Consider the following 23,857-nt stretch of genomic DNA (forward strand, 5'->3'; position numbering starts at 1 on the left):
GCAAATAAAATCGTAAGGAATAAAAAAATGCAAAATTTTTATTTCACGGGACCACCTCGGAGGACATACTCTACAAGATGCAGAAGGTTTCGTTCCGATTGGTCCATCCATCTCGGCGTAATCGATGATCATACATAGAAAGAAAAGGCTCCTTTTTCGAAGTCGGTTAAAAAGGAAAAAATCGAGTTACGATAAGAATTTATTTTCCTTAATTTATAAAATTTTACAGAGAAGTCAATCGCACTTCTAGAAACAATAAATCGTCTATTTGCTAACGAAACTTCGGGAAAGCAAATCTGTTGATTGACTATCAAGGATCCTTGTCACGTCAATTTGAAGCTTTAGCGTTCTGTACACAGAAAACATCATGAAATAAACGATCAGACTGTCGTAGAATTTTAGTTCCATCACCTTCGCGCGGTGAGCTTCTCGCCAGAAGTGTGCCGGAACGAGAAAAGTAAATTTAATGATTCACAGCTAAAGAGATGGCTCGAGTGACGAATGCTCCGAGACAAGTGTTCATGGCGATGAAAGCAACAGTAACTCGTGGAAATGGAAGAACGAGGGTTATGTTGCGTCACCGGCCGGTCAGCAGACCAATTAACGCCTGTTTCTCTTTCTCCTTCTTCCGGACCGACTCCAAATTTCGCTGCTTCCAGGAGCTCTTGCGCAGCTTTATAGGTCGGGAACCCACGTATCGTCCTGAAATCACAATTTACTCTGATCAAATGAATGAATTCCGCAATGGTTGGGAGACACCGTACCGTGTCAGTGATGAGTAGACTGCGGATTGGATCTTTATGCAATTATGGCTTTTGGAAATGTTCGAAAAATGCTAGGATATAAAATATGACAGAATTTAATACGATTTCAATTTACTTCAGATCTAAAAAGACTACTACCAAGGTAAATAAGATTCTATTTTATTCCACTTTCTCTTAAAATTTGTCTACAAAAATTGAAAATTGCATAAAACAAACTTTCGATCAACTACATTTAGGGTTGCCAGAAATGTTTTATCCAAATATAGAAGAAGTAGTGAAAACTGCAATTATGTATATACAGGCTCAAAATATAGGAGTTCAAGTAAAAGAGGTATACACAGCACATTTTAAACTTTTTTATTCGAACAAAGATTTTTGAAAATTCCTATAGGCACGTAAAGATTAAGTTCAAATATAGAAGACTCGCATCAAATATAAAAGATCTGGCAACCCTAACTATATTCATCAAAAAGATCTGTACTATTTTTTAAGCTTAGCATTCTGTTGAAAATATTAACAATCGAAACGTCACTTGAACTGAAATTAGACAATGAGGAAAGTCGAGGACGTGCATATTTCCAGAAATTTCATATTTTTGAGACATTCCGTATAATGTTTCTCAAAGCAGGAAACCGATATCTCCTGAACCCGTGGAGGGGTAAATAAACGGCCGGCAAAGTGGTTTTCATAAAAAACAAATTACAAGGTTCCGCACCCTTGTGAAAACATTGTTGGGGGGGAGGGGGGAGTAATGTTGTGTATTCCTGGATATTCAGAGCAAATTCTTACAGACTTTATTATTCCCCCTCAAGATAGACAACACCCACGATCATTATAAACACATTATTACGTTTTCTCCCTTGTTTTTAACAGCCTCGGGGTATCTTGTAAGTGTTCTCTCTTTTCGCTCCTTCGACTTCGTCACTCAACCTACACAATCTGTCACTTTATTGTAATCTCTACATACGTTTAAAGTTCAAGCATTCTATTCCGTAAATGTATGGTATGGTATGGACATGATATTTGGTCCCCTCAGGGTTTCAAATTCATTTACCAATCCTCTTCCTTTTTCCACTCTCACCATCGCCTTTTCAGCGGGACCTACTGTTTATGGTGGGTTCCGAACCACCTTTTGCCAACAACACGTGAAAAACACCCCTGGTGGGTCACTTTCCGGTTTTTGACCAGACGGTCACCCATCCTAGTGCCGATCACGTTCCACGTTGTTTAACTTCGGTGATCTAACGAGAACCGGTGCTTTCAACGGGACTACGGTTGTTGGCACCTATTCCGTAAATGTAAAATACTGTATTCACTGGGGGGGACATCAACCTTCAAAAATCGATTTCTTGCAAAATCCTGAGGTCGTAGAGAAATTTTGAGACCAGACTTGAAATCAGCGCGAAAAAATCTACGGGAAATGATACATAGCATGTTAAAAAAGAAATTTTTTCAGCCCGTGGTAACGGAGAAACCACATTTTCTTGAAATTGTGCAAGTTTAACGAATTTTCTCGAGGTTAAAAACCGTTCGTACTGTAATCTCCCTATTTTTCCCATTTTCTGCAAAGTTTCAGCTTTAATTTAAAAAAATTCATCGCCCTACCTCATTTTTATCGAAAGTTCTTTGATTTTGAATCGAGTTAGGTCAAATTTACCCACTGTGCGGCGTATCGAGCCTCCTTACAGTATCAAGTTCTGCGTAAAAATGAATGGATCTTTATATGACCTACATACAAGGACTTTTTTTAAAATATTCAGAATATTTTTCTTAAAATTATATATTGAACGGCTTGAATTGTTTGTTTTTGAGAAAATACAACGATTACAGTTTACGAGGGTAAAGGACATGTAAAGGAAATTTCGAAAGAATTTCTCGAAATCACGAAGAAAATACTACAGGTTAGTTTTTACAACTTTTTTATGTGTAAAATTTAGAGAATGACTTGGATCTATTTGAGATGGGCTTAATTTAGGGTTTATAAAAATGAGAAAAATGGAAGGAATATTCACGGGAAAAGACAAATGATTTCACCTCGTGAAAATGCCACGGTACTCTTACTGTTTGGTTTTAGACTAGAATAACACCATAATGTTTCCCTGTTAAAGAGGTAGGTACGAGTTCTGTTCGATTCTTCCACGAGCCATTCGAAGAATAAATTGCGGGTTGTTTTTCTACCAATTTAAATCGCCATCAGAATAGAAAGTTCCATTTTAAACAATTACAATCATACCATTACGTGTTGATCATACCATACCATATGATTAAGTAATGATACTTACGGTGACTTAAAAAGAATAATTACATGCATATGAAACTGATGCAATTTATTCATATAATACTGAAATGTTTAGTAGTTTCTTAAAGATGAACAAATTTGCGAATGTGAATAATATTTTCAATAATGATGTAGCAATTTTTAATGATGCCTCAAAGTCGTCCCTTAAATTTCGCAATAAATTCTAATTATAGTAATAATAAAACTAATTTATTATATAATTTTAACCTCTCTTTTTAAATTATATATAATAAACTTTCTAATTTACATTCTAATATTAAATCTTTCTCATAAATTTAATAAATTCACTAATCAAAAACAGTCAAAATAAATTTTTATGTAATTCCTAAACCCTAAATTGTTTATTTTGAATGAAAGTTCATGATCTAAATACAAGATATCAGGATATAATAAAAGTTTAAGCTCGTAATCGTGCGTTCATTATTTTCCTTTGGTTACCTTGGTCCTTAATTCTTAAACGTTTTCCGAGTGTTAAAATGTTTTTGCTAAAACTTAACTAATCAATTGAATAATAATTTGGGAATAAAAAGAATTTTAAAAAAGAAGCGGCGAAGAAAGAGTGTGAAAGAGAAAGTAAAAGCTGTTTCTAAAAATTAGTTATCGGAACGATGCATCGCAGGATCTTCCCGAAGCCAAAAATATTCTTCGAGATGCATCAGTAAGAACGGTTCTATCTGGGAAAGGCACGCGACCTCGGAACACAACCATCAATTTCTCAGCTGTTTCGCGATCGCCCACGCCGTCACCCATCTATTCCTCCACTTTCCGTCTCTTTTGGAAACGCGTAACTCGAAACACGACAAAAAGACGCGTGACTCCTCCCGCCACAGCCTCCTGTAAACTCTAAAGACTTCTACGCATTTCGATTCGGTCTTTCTCAACAAAATATCAAAACAACAATTTCAACTGTAACCTGCATTCAGTCAACAAAGCCTCCGTACACATTTTTAAGACCAGCCGTCAAATGGACGGAAAGAATAGTTTTAATTTACCGATTACAGTATTATTTCCGTAAGTGTCGCAAAGGTCTCTACCGTAACTGTAAAAGTATTATCCTCAGCAGTGGGTGGATCCCTCTTGGGACCAGTCAAGCGGTAAACTTGATTAGAAATTGACTAGATGAAATTAATTAGTAATTTTAGAATGTGTATTTTATTTTAGAATGCTTATTAAATCAGATCCATAAGAGGAGCTGTAATAATTCTTTAATATTGGTATAGTGCTACCTATTGAATATCATTCAGTATTCGTTACAACAATCTTTTAATAACGGTGAACTCATGAACGGTGAATTCATCCCTGTAATAGAAGAATGTTTATTTCTATATCTTGTAAGTTCTATTCAAACTAAAACTACTACTTCCCAAAAAAAAAAGTTTCGCAGTATTTGTTAAGACATATTTAAGAGTAGAACCTGCCACAGTTCAAAAACTTTTACGATCTCCGATTTTTTCGCGTTAAAAACCCAAAAGTTCAAGGAGGAATTGACGATAATTCACGTACGTACAAATATTCGAAACGTTCAAGAATTTTTTAAAATAATTATAGCAGAGCCACGGATCAGGTGTGTAGACATAGTCAAAGTGATCGCAAGGTTCCACCTGACCGAGGCCAGGTACCTCAAACAACCACTCATATATCCGTTCAAAGATTCATCATCTCCGTGGTTCTACTTTTAGAAATACCAAACCAGTAAAATCTTTTAATTAGTAATATTAATTCTAAAATTTGTTCTATTTAATAGTTCATTATCTCTATGCAAGTTTTACTGAAGTACATAAATATTTTCCATTTCATGCGACCCCCATTTATCGCAAATCGAAGCAGCCACGGGGGAAACCATCGACGATCACTGTATAACAGTTGTCACATTTAATGGGAACGGTAACTCTGTTTTTTCAACTTTTTCTCGCGCAATTCGTCATCGGCCACCCACACATTTACGTATTCTTCTTTGAATTCCACGAATTCTTTCTAGACGACGCGTTTGTTCAAATTGATCGGCGATTGCGAACCAGTCGCGCAGTTTTTCCTTGCCCAAGTTCGGCAAGGTTTACAAAAGGAAATTCATCATTTTTTCGATCGAACATCATGTTCATAAAATGTTAATTTACAATACTTGTTCTAATGATAATTTCGATTAAATTTCATTAATATCGACATTTTCGGCATTGCTGAACAATTGAAACGACAAGTCATTTTTTTACCAAATAAACTGCTAGATCGGCCGCCTGGACCACTGTGAATCGGGTCGATCGAGGATCACACGCGATCCACGATCCACGACAAAATCAAAAAACTTCCGATAAAAATGAGGTAGAGCGATGAAATTTTTTTAAAATTAAAGCTGAAACTTTGCAGAATATGAGAAAAATAGGGAGATTATGGAACGAACATTTTATAACCTTGAGAAAATTCGTTAAACTTTCACAATTTCAAGAAAATTGTGGTTTTTCCAATACCACGCCCGGAAAACATTTTTTTTTTAACATGCTGTACTTCATTTCCCGTAGATTTTTTCACGCTGATTCCAAATCTGGTCTCAAAATTTGTCTACGACCTCAGGATATTGCAAAATCGATTTCTTGAAATTCTACATGTTTAACGAATTTTCTCAACGTTAAAAAACGATCGTACCATAATCTCCCTATTTTTCCCATATTCTGCAAAGTTTCAGTTTTAATTTTTAAAAAATTTCATCGCTCTACCTCATTTCTATCGAAAGTTCTTTGATTTTGTCTCCGATTTGGACGAAAGGTCCCACTGTGCGGCGCGCCGCGCTGGATCATGCGCTACATGTGCTTAAACTACTTGTTGCGTCTGACCGAATACTCTGCGCGCCACTTGTCGCGCTCGACGTCCGCATGCCTTTCTTACTACGGGGTGCAACCGAAATGAGGGTGACTCTACATAAAAAAAAAAAGATACGTCGAAAATGTAGAGTAAAATTTGTCCCTATATCAGGCTCCGTTTTCCAGAAAATCGAATTTGGTATAATGGTTAGTGGGTCAGTTTTTGTTTTGGTATATGTGCACTACTGTGCAAATGATATGATGTGTAAATATGATTGATTTATTGCATTTAAAGTATTAGATTAAACAGCGGCATCCTTTTCCAAAACTTACTGTGTTCTTAACAATTGTTGAATGATATCGGCGCTACGGTTCGATCGTTAAATACAAAAAAACAAAAATCAACTAAGCAATTTTGCTAATTTTCAAATAATCGACGTTTCGGTCACTAATTTCCCATACATTTAAACATTTAATAGTATACTACTTTTTGAAAATTGTATGTTATTCTACATATAGAAATTATTTTATTTTTCTTACAGACGCAATTCAATTCAATCTTGGAAATGGTCCAAATTAGTGACCGAAACTACGATTATTTTAAAATTAGCAAAATTGCTTAGTTAATTTTTGTTTTTTTTTGTATATTATTCAACAATTGTTATTAACAATAATACGATCGATATAAATAAGTTTATTTACTGTGTTCTTATTTGAATTTTCACGCTGTTCTATTAAATATGGCCGGGTGCTTCCTTCTTTTGCACAGTAACGTACAGTGTACACAGTATGTCCGGAAAGTAACGGAACTTCTTTAATTTATTGGAACAAAACATAACCTGAAAGTTGTAAGTTTCCTCTACAAAACAAGAACACGATCACTACAATCGAACAACGGATTGTCAAGATATAGCGCATAAAGTGATAGTACCATCAGTCTCCTCGTCACAAAAACACGACGGAACAAAGAGCAAATATTAAATTTTGTTTCAAGCTTGGTAAAACTTTTACAGAAACATTTGCTTCTTTAAGAAGTCGTTGTTTTAATACTTTTCGGATCCACTGTATATATACGTACGTATATTTTAAAATTCTGCATAATGTATAAACTATAAATCAATTAATTTTACATCATCTTTACACCGAGATTTTTCGTATATCACGTTTGATAACGTATTCCATAAAGCTGTCCTATTTCAGTCATCGCATTTCGAGATAAGTTGGTCGGAGATTGAAGGCTTCGAACAGATTACTCCGCAACCGTGTATATATTTCAATGCACCTCAATGCTACATCAAAGGATGGTCTAGAACTAATTACGTTTATTTTGCATACTCTACTGTATATCTTCTGCGTCAGAATCTGATAAAAAAAGACAATTCTCGAATTTCAATGGGATTGAGTTGGCGAAGTAACTGCGAAGTAAATATAGATAAATAAAGTTTATTAACAATCGTAGAGCGAACAATAATTGAAGCAGCAATTATCGTAATTGCTACTTCAGCTTCGTTGTTTGGCTTTCATTACTTACCGTGGATCTACACACGGTTTCTGATTCCCGAGAAATTGTCGATATTTAACCTGTTGTACTTCCGTAATAAATAATCGTACAATCATAAACTTGGACACAGTTTAAAGCTTGAAGATTCTACTTTCGCACGCCATTATTCATTTTCCACTAAGATATTCTGACATGATGTGGCGAGTGGGAAACTCAAGACATATTTTTCCGAAAACATGCTATAATTTGAAAACTCTGTAGAAAAACGTGGAAAACAAAATGTTTGCGAAAGAATCTTCCACAAATTCGTTCACTGCTTTATGATACTGGCTACACATCTTTCATTTAAACCTTAATAAAATTTTTTTATGTCGTCGTAAAGGGGAGATCCAATCTTCAAATCCACGGAAGATTCATTCACGGAAAATATGTATTTGTCGATGTTTCAGAGACGCTTCAATAGTAAAAGTAAACTTTAAAATGACACTGCTCATTGCTGTACATTATTGCAAATTATCACACAGTTTAAATATCGACAATTTCTCTAGAATGAAAAAGCTTCTTGCAGTCTAGTAATGTTTAGAAGTAAATTAAGATTGGAAATGGTAAATAATCGTAATGAAGTGACAACAAGATCAGGAACAACTCTCGATCCTGTATTTGCAAGACATTTATACAAAAATTTAATCAAGAATATTTATATCATATTGTAGCTGTCACAAGCCAATTGTTTCAATGATAGAATCATAGAAAATCATGGAAAAAATAATGAACGATCAAAATTTGCGACGCAAAGAAGGAGCAGTAATTGTGCTGAAGAGTTAACTTCACAATTAGTGAACTTTGAGCGCGGATATCTCGTAAACTATACAAGATAACGAAAAAATGAATACAATCAATCTTATGGCACATGTTGCCAGCTTTAATTTTGTATAGAATGGTCTTATCGCTAGGATGCATAGTTTCCGAGATATACGCGGAAAACCGAAAAAGGGGACCTTCTATGTGCCCCCTGCACTCCGCTCACCTCCTAGGAGTGGGGACTTTTAGTATGTTTACCTCCTCACTAGTCCAAACAAAGACTCAAAGTTAAAAATTGTATTCCTTTCATTTCCCTCTACAACTTTTCGTTGACTGGACTAAATAGCGCGTAATTTGACTTAATTTTCATGTAAAAAACAATATCATCCCGCGGGCCGGATGAAAAACTAGCGGCGGGCCGTAGTTTGCCGACCCCTGGTCTAGTATACTACGACCTTGACATGCCCTATATTTATTTTTACGTATTTGAATCTCATTTGGGGAAAAACACCGCAGTAAAACGTACACCCGCAGTAACAGGTCCATTTAGCCTATCTGCAAAAACTAAGTGTAGAAAAAATACCTTCCGACCCACTCGAAATTTCGATTGCCCACACATGGCTCAAAATCGAGTCGATTCTCTCGTCTACCTCTTCAATTCACCACGAGGAACGCACGAAGCGAGCACGCGACGCGGCGTGGTCTCCGAGATGATTCGCAGTTGAAATACGAGCACCTTGGGAGACAATATGTTTATTTTGTAATCGAGCGTGTGTCCCTCGGCCTACAATAAATATATCGACGGAAATATGCCTGGTATTCAAATGGGAGAACGCGTGGTCAGCGGAGCATTCGCGTATGACTCTGATTCATCTGGACCGCTTCTGTTCGCGAATCAGGAGTTCGACTTTCGAGTCCAAGTTGGAGACCGAGTTAGGGTCTTTGTGAGTAAACCGGCCCGCAGACGACACAATTTGTACCTATTTAACACCAGGTTTATGGCACCCATTAGAATAACGGGTTCTCGTATTTTTCATTCAAAATCAGCGATCGAAATAAACGTCTCTCATTGATAACTCTGGCATGAGGGATCAAAATAAACTTCTCCCGTCGATAACTGTTACGAGCGACTGGAATAAAACTCTCTGATCGATAATTGTTATGAGTAGACCGCGGATTTTTATGCATTTATGAAGAAATTAATTGCATGAAATATAAAACAGTGAAAATTATAAGAAATCTAAGAATATTGTTATGTTATTTTCAACGTGAAAAAGAAGACTATTAAGGGATGAAATGAATTTTTATTATTACCACTGCTCTCCACAATCGACGCCGAATATTTTTATTTTGCATAAAGATCCGCAGTCTAGTTATGAGCGATTGAAATAAATTTCTCTCATTGATAACTATTACAAATGATCGAAATAGTTTCTCTTCATCGATAACAGTTATCGAAGAAGGATCCAAATTTTTGAACACTGATCACTTGCGGATCTTCATGCAAAATAAAAATTGTCTACATCGATTGCAAGGAATAGAAACTAAATTGAACGTTATTCCTTCCCTTAATGATTTGAATAGAAGAGAAATCGTATATTGACATCTTCAATTTTTAAAATTTCCCAACAATTTTCAATTTCATCTTCTCAATCTTGCTATAAATGCATATACATCCGCAGTCTACTGATCACTGTTACTCGTAACGAAAAAGTTCGAAAATCGATATTTTTGATCATTTACCAACAAGAATAAAAGTAATTTCGGTCACTTATAATCCTTATTTGTAACCGATACGATTTCAGTCAACGAAATACTTGTTATCCCACGACTCTTCTTCTTTTCGGTTATAGCAGTTATGGTCCCTGAGTTAGAGTTAGACACCGAGTTGGTGTTAGAGCTCGAGGAAAACGAAAAAGAAGAAGAAGCAAAATAAATGCCGTGGAGGGAAACGCGAGCATGAGAGCAACGCGATGCGGAATTTCGATGACGTTGTCGACGCACCACCGAAGAGGACGATAACCACACAATGACAACGATCTCGATGATGACGAGCGCGAGCGAAACAGAAAGAAAGAAGTAGAGACAGATGCGGAGGAATCTCGGCAGAGAAGAAGAAATCTAGGAGAGCAACTCGGAGAGAGCCGATTGGCTGTTCCCGATCAAGTGGAGGGGTCGCCGACGGGGGCGAGGAGCACCGCCAGGGGTAGGGGTTGCTGAATGAGTAGCGGGACGTCCGACGTCGCGACGCACTCCGTCCCCATCACCCCGACGGGCAAACCAATGTCCGACTGCTCCGACTCCGGCGAAGGCGAAACGATCCAGAGCCGAGAATCGTCGTCGACGGGCAACCGAGCGAAAAGGATCAACTGATCGAGAAACGAACAGACGGTCGTGTCTTTCGACGAAGGTGAGTCTTTCCCAGCCATTCACACTATTCGACCCCACAATCGTCAAAACGCGAAAAAATACAATTTTCAACCTCCCTCGGAACCAATGAAATTTAAGGTATACATTCCGCAACGTTCAGGCTAGGGTGATCTGTCCAGTGTATGGACACTTCCGCATGTCTCTTGAAATTCGCAAGGCTCTGTCATTGCTAGTTCTTGCATTTCAGAACACAAGTCTAATAATATTTGGTGGTTGTAGTTTGTATCCAAAATCGACTAAATCAGATCCTTATGTTATTATTTTGATAAAATATAGTTCATTTGCATAATGATTTTTAGTGAGGAGGACTTCATTGTTTTTAAATTTGAATTTTAAGGGGGGTAATATTAAATTGACTAGGTGGTTTTCTATTGTCAATATTTTGATGACATTAAATTTCAATGGGGTTTCATTTTAGGTTACAATAATTTTATAGAAAATGTCAATATTCAATAGAGACAGTATATTATTATAATTTCATTCAGATCGTTATATTATTAATGAATTTTAATAAAATACAATTAATTCCATTTATTAATTCTATTTTTCTTTTCTATTGTCAATATTTTAATGACAGTAAATTTTAGAGGGGATTCATTTTAGGTTGCAATAATTTTATAGAAAATGTTAATATTACAGAGAGTATATTATTATAATTTCATTCAGATCGTTATATTATTAATAAATTTTAATAAAATACAGTTAATTAGTACAATAATTAAATTTAGTGAAGAATATTTTATTGTTCTCAAATTTGAATTTTAAGGGGGGTACTATTAAATTGACTAGGTGGTTTAGAATATTTTAATGGAATTAAATTTCAGTGGGGTTTAATTATAGGTTAAAATAATTCTATAGAAAATTTTTCTTGGATGTCGTTCGAACAACCGCTAAATAAATTAATGTAGTAGCGAATAGGTTATAAAGAAAAATTAAATGTCTTTAGCGGGACATCTATGAATTTACAATACAATTACTGCATTTATTTCAACAATAGATGGGCATCATGAATATTATTTTCTCGTTTAATACGAATTATGTTCATTCACTGGACAGGTCACCCTCTACTACCCCCGGTAAAAATTATTCGATCAAACAAATCAAGTGTCTGTCATTGTAATTATGCGTATTATCAATGTAGAAAATATTCCCATTAACGACAATTGTCGTCATATATATAGAAAATAATTGTATAACAATGAATTTGTTTGTTTTTTTCACAATGTACAGAATGAGCAAATTAAACGCTGGTTTAAGGGAAGGTTTATTACCCTCAAGTGTTCAGAACATTTTTATGGCAATGCTTATTGTCATCGTGAGCGTTAGAAATAATTAAAAAATGTCCTATTACTTTGTCATGCAATTGAATTTATAATTTATAATTTTCTTGTGCAGTTTATTATTTAATTTATTTATTATTTATTATTTTTCTAAAACATGATTATCTCTTATTTTCCATATTTGTTTAAATATGCACAGTATTGTATACTTGACTATTGTTCATATTTAATATAGAACAACTATTTGAAATTAAATATAATATTCTTTGTTTTCTTCGAAATTTTTTGTACAGCTGTCCGAAGATTTCTAGTTCATTGACTGGTTATTTATACAATTTTTGGTATAGTCTTATTCATCTTACGAATTTTGCTGGAATAATAGTATTATTGAATTTAGTATATTGTTTGTTATTTGGGAAATTTGTTATACTTATTATTGTATAGCATAATACATTACAAAAGAAATAGTATTAGAATGAAATAATTATAAAATTCGTGTCCATTTTTAGGAAAATTCAAATAAAGAGATTTTCCCATTAACTTGTCAAATTCTTATCACTATATGTAGTATGCAGACTGAACATCGATTAGTGGTATCAATGGTGGACGAAGTGATTCTAAATTCAGGAATACGATATTTAAGCGAATCGTGGGGTTACGGTAAAAACACTACTTGGAAATTACAGTTATCTACCAAATTATCATAATAAACATTGTTCAGCCTTTTATACTGGTTATAAAATTATACAGTGCAACTTTCCAACATTTTTAATTCGAATAAATTAAATATTATTCTATAAGGACTCTTAATTTTTTACATTTAGTATTTATACAATGTAATTTATATGTATATAGAAAACATCGAAGAATGTAAATTATAATAACTTCTTTCAAAAACCAAAATTTCAATTCACCCATATTTCGTATTCGAGTATGCACTTCTCACACACGAATATTCTAGAAAATAGATTAACGTGTAAATGAAAAAATTAACAAAAAATATTGTCCTTTAACGTATTGTTTAAACAAATTAATTTATTAAAGGTACACAACTTTGCCATTTAGACCATCCCCTAGTTCTAGTTGTTTCCGAGATATTCGACCAAATATGATTTCTCACCCCAAACCGTGACACCTGTTTTCAAACCCTTCAATATGAACGATGGTGATTAACTCTCGGACTCCTGCGTCTTCTAAGCCTATCGCGGAGTCATTTCTGACCCACGCCAATATTTCACTAATACATATTATAATACACCAATTAGTAAATTGATGAAATATTTAACAAGTAACTAACCTGAATGTAATTTTTATATGAAATATTAAGTACTTGAATAAGTTTTTGCCCTTTACTGATGCACATGCTTGGAGGGGATTCTTACCACATCCACCATATGCACCAGATATTATAATACTTCATCAGATTACCATTTATTCCGATCAATGCAGGGTATTCTAACGATGGAAAATACTTTGAATAAAATATTCTCTACGATTCTATTGCAAACATTTGCAAACAACAATAAAACATTTGTCATGTATTTTTGTATGCAAAATGTGATTAATTTGAACCGTACTATTCCAACACGTTACGACTGGAGCCATGGCGATACTTGTAAATAACAACGCTAGACACAACTGTATCTTTGCACAGCTGTTGATCGTCAATATCTTCTACAATATTGAGTAAATAATTGTAAGTTAACACTTTACCTATCGGAAGCCTATTAATACGATTTTCAATAATTCTGCTGTACCAAAAGAAAGTATAGAAATTTTCTTTTACATTTGAACACTGGCCTTCCCCGTAACAATCTACATACAACGTTACCACCACGCCGTTTGGCACTTAAATTTTCTTTTACATTGCAATCTTAAATGAAACTTAGTTTTTATAAAACTATTGAACTCTATTTTATAAACTATTAAAATTATTTAGCCATTCTTAAAAGTGTTTAGCCACGCACTATAGATTTTTCAAAATTATGCAATAATCACCGATCGGTAATGTGTTAAGATAAAAATTCCGAGCTTCCGAGCTTCTAACAGTTTTTTTTTATTGGTTATTTTATACGTCGCACTTAATCCTGTTAGTATTTTGTCGCGACGGGACCTACAGTTTTTATAAGGTGGGTTCCGAACCACCTTGGGCACCACAGTTTAAATGGTAAATGGAATATTTCCAGAGGTGCCGAGCTTCTAACAGTTGAATGGAATTCTTTTCCAACGAGATTTCTTCGAGGAAATGGTATTAAAAGAGAAATGGATAAACGGTGTTCGACAAGGGTCGGGAATTCATGCAATTCTCGGATGTTCTGAGAAATTTAAACTGGAAAATGCGACGGCACGTCCTAACGTGATTACACGTACATAGTGAATTAGTTAGGGTATTGTGTCTTTCAATGAATAGTCTAGAGACGGAGCAAGCCGTCGCGACGAAAGAAACAGACATTACTTTACATAATCGTTCATAAATTTCTCGTTAGAAGGCGAGTTGAATAATGAACAATTACGGCGACCCTTGCGCGAAATTTCCTCTGACATTTTGAACCTAATAATTGCTAATTGCCGTCCGGATATTAGGGAACTGTAGGTTCCGTATAACAGGAATATTCAATACCCATCCGCAACTAATACGAATTTCGTGACCGCGAATGTGATCGATGGACCGTATTACAATTGATTCACAGATCTGACATTTACTGAAACATGAACAATCACAACTGCGAACATATACCAGTAACGATATGATAAATTCAAATGAAATTCAATTAGCTTGTCGTTCATTTTATTTTGCGTTTCAATAGGATTCTTAACTGTTGAAAACTTAACTGCTGTTTATGCAGGGTGGTCGATAACCGGTGGTACAACCGAACAGGGGGTGATTCTACATGAAAGAAATTAGTCGAAAATATAGAATAAGATTTTTTCATATGAGACTCCGTTTTCGAGACAATCGAATTTGAAAATTCTAGGAATATGCGTGCTATTGGATAGTCGATTGAAAATAAATACTCGTATGAAAAAATTTTATAAATTTTCGACTTCTTTTTTTATGTAAAATCGCCCCCTGTTCAGTTGTATCGCCAGTTACCGAACAGTCTGTGTAAGTCAACATCTTAAGGTCTGAATTTGCATAAAGATCAGTTGTCTATTAACATTAACATTAATTTTGCTTAATCTTCTGGGATCTCAAATAACTTAACAAAATGTGTTTCTTTCGACAACTGAGTGTAAAAATTAATTAACTTAACTGTGAAAGCTAATTTACTTTTCTATGCAAATTCCTTGTATAATGTGTATCGTAAATTGATAATGTAAACAGGAGAAGGGTATCCAATTTTATGTCAAATATAGGCCCATGGGGATTGAACCCACCGAATTTTAATCACTTTTTTTCTGAAAGAAGATTAATCCTACGCACGGTCGAATTACCTTTATAAGATACACTTTACGGGTTAGTGAACTCTCATCGTCTCGGATTAGACCTATCCAAGTCACCCACGCTTTTTTTCGTCGACACTTCCCACCCCTTATCAGTTTGCCATCATCACAAACTGTTCCGAGGAGAAACCAGGTTAATGGTTCGAAAAATACATATTTTTTCAAGTTCTTTGAACACGTTGCCAGCCATGTCATTCTTTCTTGGGCGACAGAGTTACATCTCCAGAATTGAAGATTAATTTTTACTAGATTGAATGAATCTTAACACTAAACCTACCGACCATCAAAAGTGACTGATGTGTATAGTATTATAAAAATAACAAGATTAAATTTATTTATATTTTGTGCGATTTTTGCTATAACATATACTGGAGTGAAGAAATATATTCAACAAATCCCCATGAAAATACCTTTACAATTTCAATAATTGTCGAATAAAATATCTAAAATGGGTCATTTGACCCCTCGTGGTAGGTTTAGTGTTAAAATAATTTCGTAATTCATATTTTATTAAATAAATTGCGTAGATAAATTCGATCCTGCCCAAAGGAGGTTTCGCAGTCGAACACCCTACCGCCTGCGGTAATCGGGATTATTGAGAGTTGCGTATATACAGAAAAATTAATGTGTATTACTCTCGGATGTAATGTAATTCTTTGAATAATTCTATTCTTCCAAGAATTAGCATATAAAAGCACCAATAAAACATATTCTACATTCACCATCAATCACCGTTCACGTGGCAATGACAAAGCCTTTCCTCGTCGCGGCCCAGTCACTAAAATCGGCAAGTGTGGGAGTTTCGATGTACTAAATTAAGCTGGAATGTTGTATAAATAGTCGCACCCATTGCAGAAATATCTCGAAAATGTAAACAGCCAAATCCTCTGTCGTCGAATAGGGAATTTGCGAGCATCCTAATAACAGTCATCGAGACAGCGCAATCTTCTTACGCATTTCTACTGGCAGCGTCACCACCTTTTGATTCAATTTACAATCGCGGTTTAGCTCAGGATAACAAAACAACTCTGCCAAGGCCCACGTGCTTGAATTTCCGAAGTGATCGAAATATCATTTTTAACCACCATACCCTGTTTAGGTCAACATAAACGTATCGGAAATATTTAAATTTCCATTTGTTATATAACACAAATTTTAAATAAACTTTGAACAACTTTTTTATACAAGACGTAGCAGGGCATATGGTACAACCAAAAAGTGAATGATCGTAAAATCAAGCCTGTTCAGATTTACAGGTTTTGTTTAACATATTATTGAACGCGGTAAATAGTTTAGAAGATATTCGAGAAAAACTATTTTATCAGCATTCAATTATTTTATCTTATCTGTGTACACTCAAACTTTGCATAGATTTTTATTTAATTATTTAGGACAATTGGGGAACAATGCGGGGCGCCGTAAAAGAAATTTTGTCAAGAGTAAATAAGAGCCACCCGACTACTGTACTCGTCGAAAATTTGTAATTTTCTTCGAAAGTTAACAAATAACTCTTTCACTTTATTGTGTCTTAATATCGACACAAGTGTAAACTGTAAACTATATTGTCTATATTTTGTTGTATATGTATTTACGTTGACCGTGGCAACATTTTTGTTATGTCAATTTAATTTGCCTCACGTTGAATCTGCGTAAATGTTCGTGACTGAAGAGTCGCGCAGTTAAAAGTTTCGAAAATTCGTTTACGGCAAAGACAACGAAGAATAGATTTTAGATTGACACACCAAATTATGCAAACTTCGATGGATATTTAGCTTCCATATTTTTGGTTGTTACATTATGTTACATTGAGGAATTTACAAACTGAAACTTTTACTTCTTTTTTAGGGTCGAAAAAGAGAAAGGAAACGACGCGCCGCTGTATGCAAACCACGATACGCGTTTCAAGGAAGAAACGTTTGACGAATACGAGATCGATAACGAACGAAAAGCCTGACCAAAATGATGCTCCCGATTGTTATCTTTGTCTCCGCACTAACTGCGCTTTCGACTTTGACTTTGGCTGTTCCCCTGACCGATGTCAAGAATCTGAACAGAAATGTGATTGACACTGTAGTATCCCCCTGTTCTTCTAACGAAGCTTGCTGGGAATTATTACCAGTCGAAGAACTTCACGGGAATATTCCTATACAGGAAGATCTGCCGAAGTATATATTTCAACCATTTAATTTTCGCAATACCTTTGACGTAATGCCAATAGATAATTTAAAGTTAAAAAGATTTGTAATCTTTATACCAAGAACTTTGTTTGAAATAACTGTATAAATATGTCCATGACTTCCAGAATACACATACGAAGGGAAGCAGTGAATGTAGATCCTAATACGATTATAGAATCTTGGGGCGAAAATGCTCCTGTCATAGATAAAAGGGCTCACACGTTGCTGCAGAATACTAAACAAAACAGGAATAGATTACCGAAAAAGGATGCAGTTATGTCTCGTAGCTGGGGTGCTGGCGGGATGCCGTTTTCCGTTCTTTACATGAATCCCCCTAGTCTTCGTGGAAATTATGCCAGTAAGGACATACATATTAAAGATTATGAACCAATAAAGTCTTAACACATGTGGAATTGTTCAAGGTACTGCACAACAACAAGAAATGGCAAAATCGAACGACGCTTCTACACCTTCTGCGGCACACCCTGATTATCGCATCGCGTTGCGCAATGGAGCTTCCTCACAGCCAAGAAGATACTCGATAATACCGCAATTGTTTATAGCTTACGGATGGGGCCCATTTGGCAAATGATGAAAATCGACCAATCGACGTACTACAGCCTGAACTGAATGATCTCGTAACTTTGGCAATCGCAGAGTCACTTTAGAAATTTTTAGATGTACCTCTATAAAAAGTTGATTAAGAACAATTTTCATCCGAACATAAACTCTACCTCAAGGACTCTTTCTCTCTTGCAACATAAAAAGGAATTGTAAAATAAATAAAAATGCAATTGTTTTTCGACTCACCATTCATCTCTTTCATTGCTTTGATGAAGTCCTGAGGATCTTTGAAGGAAACGAATCCAAATCCTTTGGTTTTGTTCGTTCTCTTGTCTCTAACGACTTTCGCCTTTTGAAAACTGGGATACTTGCCGAACACTCGAACCAACATTTCATCCGTGACATCATTCCCTAGGTCTCCGCAAAATATTCGAAAATCATCTGCATGTACAAAGAAAATGTTGTAGACAATATGTAAAGCAAAAAAGAAAATTCATAAACAGTACAAATAATGTTGAATTAATCACCTTCGTCCCATTCTAACAAAGATTGATCTTCCCATATCTGTCCACCAGCCATTCGAACAATCTTCTTATTTTTCTTTCCTTTGCCCTTTGGATGAGTCTCTTCTGCGCTGGCATTTGCCATAATAGAGCTTGCTTTTCCTTGACTAATTGCCAACTCTGCTGCAGTGCTAACTCCTTTCACCTTTGGTTTCTTTTTACTCTCATCTTCTGGGATCTTTGTATTGATAATCTGTTCAATAATTTCTGGATGAATCATTGGTGCTGACGTGGATTCATATGTTTTTGGAGTGGCAGTTAAACACGGGTCCACCATGTTTGGTAAATACGGGTTACTTATCTGTGCGGGTGATGAGTATGTCGTAATAGAAGGAACCGTACCTGTATCACAAAAATATTCTTATAGAATCTGTGCGTATCATACAAATATAACTTTATGTATCAAGTATCGTCACTGTTTCATAACGTGGTACTCGAAAGAAGTCGTGTCGCAAATGTCTTGCTATTCGCCGAGAAGATTACCACTGCTACTTCAGGTATATCACGACGCGTGATGGTGAGCTTCGCTCTCCTTGCCCCTGGTACCACGTTATAAGACAGCGACAATAGTTTTATGATGGTTTACCTTGTCTTGCTACTTGCTGTGGTATTAACATTGGAGGAGGCGGAGGTGGTGGGGGCGGTGGAGGTGGTGGTGGTGGAAACCCAATCATCGGTGGAAAAGCTAACGTTGCTGCTGCTGCAGCAACAACTGGTGTCGGTAGTTCGTGTTGTTCTAATTGTCTAGCTACTTGATTATATGTATTTGCACCGATTACAGGTCTAACCATTGGTGTAACTAACTGACCACCAATTTCAGCCTCGAATCTAAAAAATTGTTTCATCTCATAGTTAGCTAAATTAATGTCTGCATCGCATACAAATGTTTAGCGATATGGTTACCTGTATGTGCACTTGTATTAATCTATTTGTTTTCTAACAAACAAGCTGTTCAGTATAACATAGTATGCGACTTAGAAACGACGTGATCATTTCAAGAACGTAAATATAGTTCACGTGAAATGATAACATAAGAGTTCTGAAAAGGTTAGAGTATTTACGTAGCTTATAGCTATACATTACCTGTTCATTTCATCTTCCATCTGTCGCAATTTATCCTCCATTTTGAGATATGTTTCCCTGTTAACTTGTTTCAAGATTTAAATGTACCTTTTTCAGTAATAAATTGTTTATATTTGGATATAACTCCGAAATATCCGAATCGTTTGCTCGCAGTTGGAGTTGGAAATGTTGGAATCAGTGAGAGTGAGATATGGGACGGGTTTTTTTCGCGCATGCGCGGCGAATAAAGCAAGGAAAAGTTTAAATAAATTGGGGTAAGTACCTTGATCACCCCGTAATATTGCGTAAAATAAAACCGAATTTCTTTATTCAAGCGATGAACTTTAATGTTTACGATATTTTCCCTTTTGTTCAAAGATCTTTTGCCAAAAAGAATAAATAAGAAAATATTTTTACTTCAAAAAATTGGGCTCTATTTCCCGAAATTATTTTCTTGCCCCAACCCAATATATATTATAATTTAATGTACATAGATGTGCATATAATATAAGATATATTATAAATCTATAATGACTATATATATGTATAGGACGTAAATACGTTACTGCGATGAACGCGCATGTGCATAAAACTCATTCTATATCTCATGGCGGCTATTTGGAATATCCATGGAATATCATCCTCTATCTTGCGTATATATATTTATTGAACCACCAATTTTACCCAAATATCCGACTTGTCATTGAGTTATACTACTGATTTCCGCCAAAATTTGTGCCTGTCTAATTTGTCATTGAGTTACACTACTGATTTGGAATTGCAAAAACACATTTTCGAAAAACAACAATATCTGACTTGTCGTTGAGTTGCACTACTGAATTTTCGCACCACCTTCTTTATCATATTCTAATACAAAATCCGACTTTCGAAGTTTCCAAAACATTTTTGGCCGTCTGGTTTGGCGTTGAGTTGCACTACTGAATTTTTGAATATTTATTAGCCTTCCAGCTTGTCGTTGGATTATACTACTGAATTTTTCGCGTTTCGACCAGGAGAATACATATAATATCGAGGGAGGTGGCACCAACATTTTCGCGCCAACTCCATCGCTACCATATTCGCCTCATATAAACGCCAATTTACGGAGTTTTAACGGTTCACGTGCTACGTGTACACGTGTATTTTATAGAAGTGTGCGAGAACCCGAAATATCGGGAACCCGATGGTCCGGACGAGTCGGGAAGAGGTGGAATTCCCGAAAATTTCGAGATTTCCGAAAGAATCGGGTTTCCTGAAAATTTCGAGAATATGACATATGTGGCACTCTTTAAAAGAATTCGGGATGGACAACGTTCTTTCAATGAAAAGAATTTTGTATAATGATATTAAATATTTATATTACATTAAATATGTAAAGAATAAATTATGTGAGAATCCCTATTTTTCGGCTATCTCGAAATTTTCGGGTACCCGTCCCGATCCCGAAAATATTTCGGGTTTCCGCACACCCCCAGATAGCCAAGCGATCCTCGCGCACAGATCGAGCCCGGCGTGGCGGGGTCTGGTAGACGGACCGAACGTCGCTTGAATGGGCAAAACCAGGCAAAACGCACACGATGGCTATAATCTGGGGAGGGCTCTTATGACCGTGAGGGCTCGTAACGTTCCCTCGGCGCAAACCCGACACAAGCTTCCCCTCGGCCCGTCGGTCCTGATTTCTGCAAAATTTTAAGTATAGGTCCGAGATTGTAAGAGGGCAGCACAATCGCATTAATGTGGCGAATGTCGTTATGCAGGACAGGTCGCACTTAAAATTTTGCAGAAATCAGGACCGACGGGCCGCGGGGCAGCTTGTGCCGAGGGAACGTCCACGAGCCCACACGGTCATAACTGCCCTCCCCAGAATCGAGCATTTTGGCTATCTGGGCTCTCTGCTACTACATAGTACACTAGTAGGAAAATACTATATATGTACATACCGTCAATAAACTCTGTAATTATGCGCAATAAACAAGAAAGGTTCAAGTACCTAAATGCTATTTAGTTTAATAAGAGGTATGTATACATTAATAAAATCGCGATCTAAGCTCGACGGTAGTGACCGTTCCAAGTCAGTGGAAATGAATGAATTAACACTTAATTTGGTACAGCCTGTATAAAGCTACCATCGCGATTCAAAAATACAAGAACCGCGTGCGGCATTATTATTATGCCATAATATATTTCATTCGTGAAATACCCGGAAGAGAAAGGGGACACAACAATCAGCGACATACATATTGTTAAAGACTGCCAGCCCTACGGGATATCGTGACCTGCCAAAAATTTTAATTTTTACAAATAATTTTTTTTATCTCTTAATCGCGGTTTGAAATGTCTATTTCAATAAAAATTTTCCGATCTCTGCTCTTACAATTATATTATATTAATTCATCCACGCGATTCTCTCTCGAGCTCTTTAATACTACAATAAGGTAAGGTAATAAATAAGAAGTATACTCAATAATTTCAGGAGTTATTGTGTATTTGTATTCAAATCATAAAAGATTAGAACTTTAACCTGTGTGGATACTGGCTGCTTCTCAAGCCAAACATAGCTGACAAATAAGTAAACAACAATTTCTTTTCTTTGTTTCTCTTGATGGCAGAAATAATATACTTATCGACTGCTTTCTGGTCAGTTTTCCTCTGTTCACTTGCTTTATATTTATCCTTTTTCTTGGTGAAAATATCACCTTCTTCCTTCTTTGCGCGTTTCTCACGCTTCCTCTTGAAGTAATCGTCATTAACGTGGTCTGGGACCTTCAAACCCGAAATATTAACACAAGTAGATGTGGCAATCACGTAGTTCTGACTAACTCTTCTAAGTGGACAACCATTAATCAAGAATGGGCCTGTTACACAAAACATTAAATTTAATATTATAGAACAATTTCTATTTAAATTTTAATATAATATTGCATGTTACACTTACCAGTAACAAGGAGTAAGCCACTCTTGAGTTGCTTCAAGAAAATCACTCGTTTTCCTTTATGAGCACCAGCAAGCAAGATGCAAACTGTTCCTGGTTTCAATGTTGGCCTCAGATAACGCTGATGTTCACGGAAACATTTTTTAGCATGGTGTACAGTCACTGGATCTGCAGTTGGATAGTTTGCACGTCTTTTCTTCAATAATACAATACGTTTTTCTCCATTCTTGTCGCCACTGATTTTCTTCTCAATAGTTACTGGCTTCTTGGGCTTAACCTATCATTAAACATTTCTATGAGTACATGTTCATAAATGAAAACAACAAACGAATAATGTATTGTTACAAAACATACAGTTTTTGGAGTTTTTTTGTCCATGAACTTGTAGATGGCTTTCTTGTGGAACATGCGAGTACGACTGAATCTATAAACACCATTTCCTAAATCATAATTCCTTGGCTTGATGCGTCCCTTCTTTCCACTTTTTTGGTCCGTAGGAGATTTCTTCTCCTGGGACGTTACTTTTGTGTCCTTATCTTCCTTCACCTTTGTCATCTACGAAATTAATATTAACTATTAATCAAGGGAATAACGAACATATATTTTTCTTAAATGGAAATATACAGGTGTATATATACGGCCTCCATTACTGTAATTTCTTATTGAGCATGTTTACCATGTTTCTTACAGGTTATGTCACGTTTTCACAAAATTAAAAACAAAATTACAAAGGAACTTTTACGAAATGTAAGTAAAATGAAGCAAAGTATCGTGAGAATTTCGAATTATAAGAAAATATCGACAATTCATTAACAAGAACACTGAAATGTCAAACTATAACCTAATACGGTAAGTTCTTAAAATTAATGTAATTGCAACATTAGGAAAAAAATATAACATTCGACTGAAAGAACGTTCACGAAATATGTAATATTTATGAAAATATACGGTTTTCCTTTTACTGAAATAAGAGATTACTTCGATATTAGTAGGCCTGTTGATATCATTCCTCCTTACCGTAAACCGTGCTGCTAAAAGGAGTGTTTACAGTGTTTTCACCTAGAGGGTGTACTCTGTAGCTAAAATTCGAAATCGATATACGTTTCGACTATTTTCGATAATTCTCGATAGTTCAACATACTCGATGTATTTTGTCGTATTTTTGTAAATAAATTCAGACTACTTATGTATTAAATACACAGCATTGAGAGAGTACAAAAATAACTTAAAAGGCTGGCGTCTTTCCTC

The 23,857-nt window shown here is 35.6% G+C and overlaps 3 protein-coding genes across 5 annotated transcripts; 1 reads left to right on the plus strand and 2 right to left on the minus strand.

Annotated features, from left to right (window-relative positions):
• Positions 1-193: 193 nt before the first annotated feature.
• Positions 194-19,912, minus strand: LOC143221915 (uncharacterized). Of its 2 annotated transcripts, XR_013011892.1 has the most exons (6): positions 19,699-19,912; positions 19,202-19,443; positions 18,580-18,957; positions 18,299-18,493; positions 412-702; positions 197-349 (listed from the first exon to the last, which is right to left on the minus strand). XR_013011892.1 is itself a non-coding variant. In XM_076447578.1 (5 exons), exons 1-5 carry the CDS (start codon positions 19,737-19,739, stop codon positions 578-580), a joined length of 981 nt encoding a protein of 326 aa, XP_076303693.1. In that variant the 5' UTR covers positions 19,740-19,912; the 3' UTR covers positions 194-577. The 2 variants fall into 2 exon arrangements, 1 of the variants encoding a protein (XP_076303693.1); XM_076447578.1 differs by having other exon boundaries at positions 194-702.
• Positions 10,399-18,564, plus strand: LOC143221916 (uncharacterized). The gene is made up of 4 exons (XM_076447579.1): positions 10,399-10,567; positions 17,157-17,476; positions 17,614-17,846; positions 17,911-18,564. The coding sequence occupies exons 2-4, from the start codon at positions 17,271-17,273 to the stop codon at positions 18,078-18,080; spliced, it is 609 nt and encodes a 202-aa protein (XP_076303694.1). The 5' UTR covers positions 10,399-10,567; positions 17,157-17,270; the 3' UTR covers positions 18,081-18,564.
• A 2,232-nt stretch (positions 19,913-22,144) lies between the features above and the next one.
• On the minus strand, positions 22,145-23,758 carry Rpl6 (ribosomal protein L6). 2 transcript variants are annotated; one of them, XM_076447576.1, is made up of 4 exons: positions 23,627-23,758; positions 22,964-23,164; positions 22,613-22,886; positions 22,145-22,532 (listed from the first exon to the last, which is right to left on the minus strand). In XM_076447576.1, exons 2-4 carry the CDS (start codon positions 23,162-23,164, stop codon positions 22,186-22,188), a joined length of 822 nt encoding a protein of 273 aa, XP_076303691.1. In that variant the 5' UTR covers positions 23,627-23,758; the 3' UTR covers positions 22,145-22,185. The 2 variants fall into 2 exon arrangements, with proteins under 2 accessions (XP_076303691.1, XP_076303692.1); XM_076447577.1 differs by lacking the exon at positions 23,627-23,758 and adding an exon at positions 23,588-23,608.
• Positions 23,759-23,857: the final 99 nt, after the last annotated feature.

This window comes from Lasioglossum baleicum, chromosome 3 (assembly GCF_051020765.1).
Source record: "Lasioglossum baleicum chromosome 3, iyLasBale1, whole genome shotgun sequence".
Lineage (NCBI taxonomy): Eukaryota > Metazoa > Arthropoda > Insecta > Hymenoptera > Halictidae > Lasioglossum > Lasioglossum baleicum.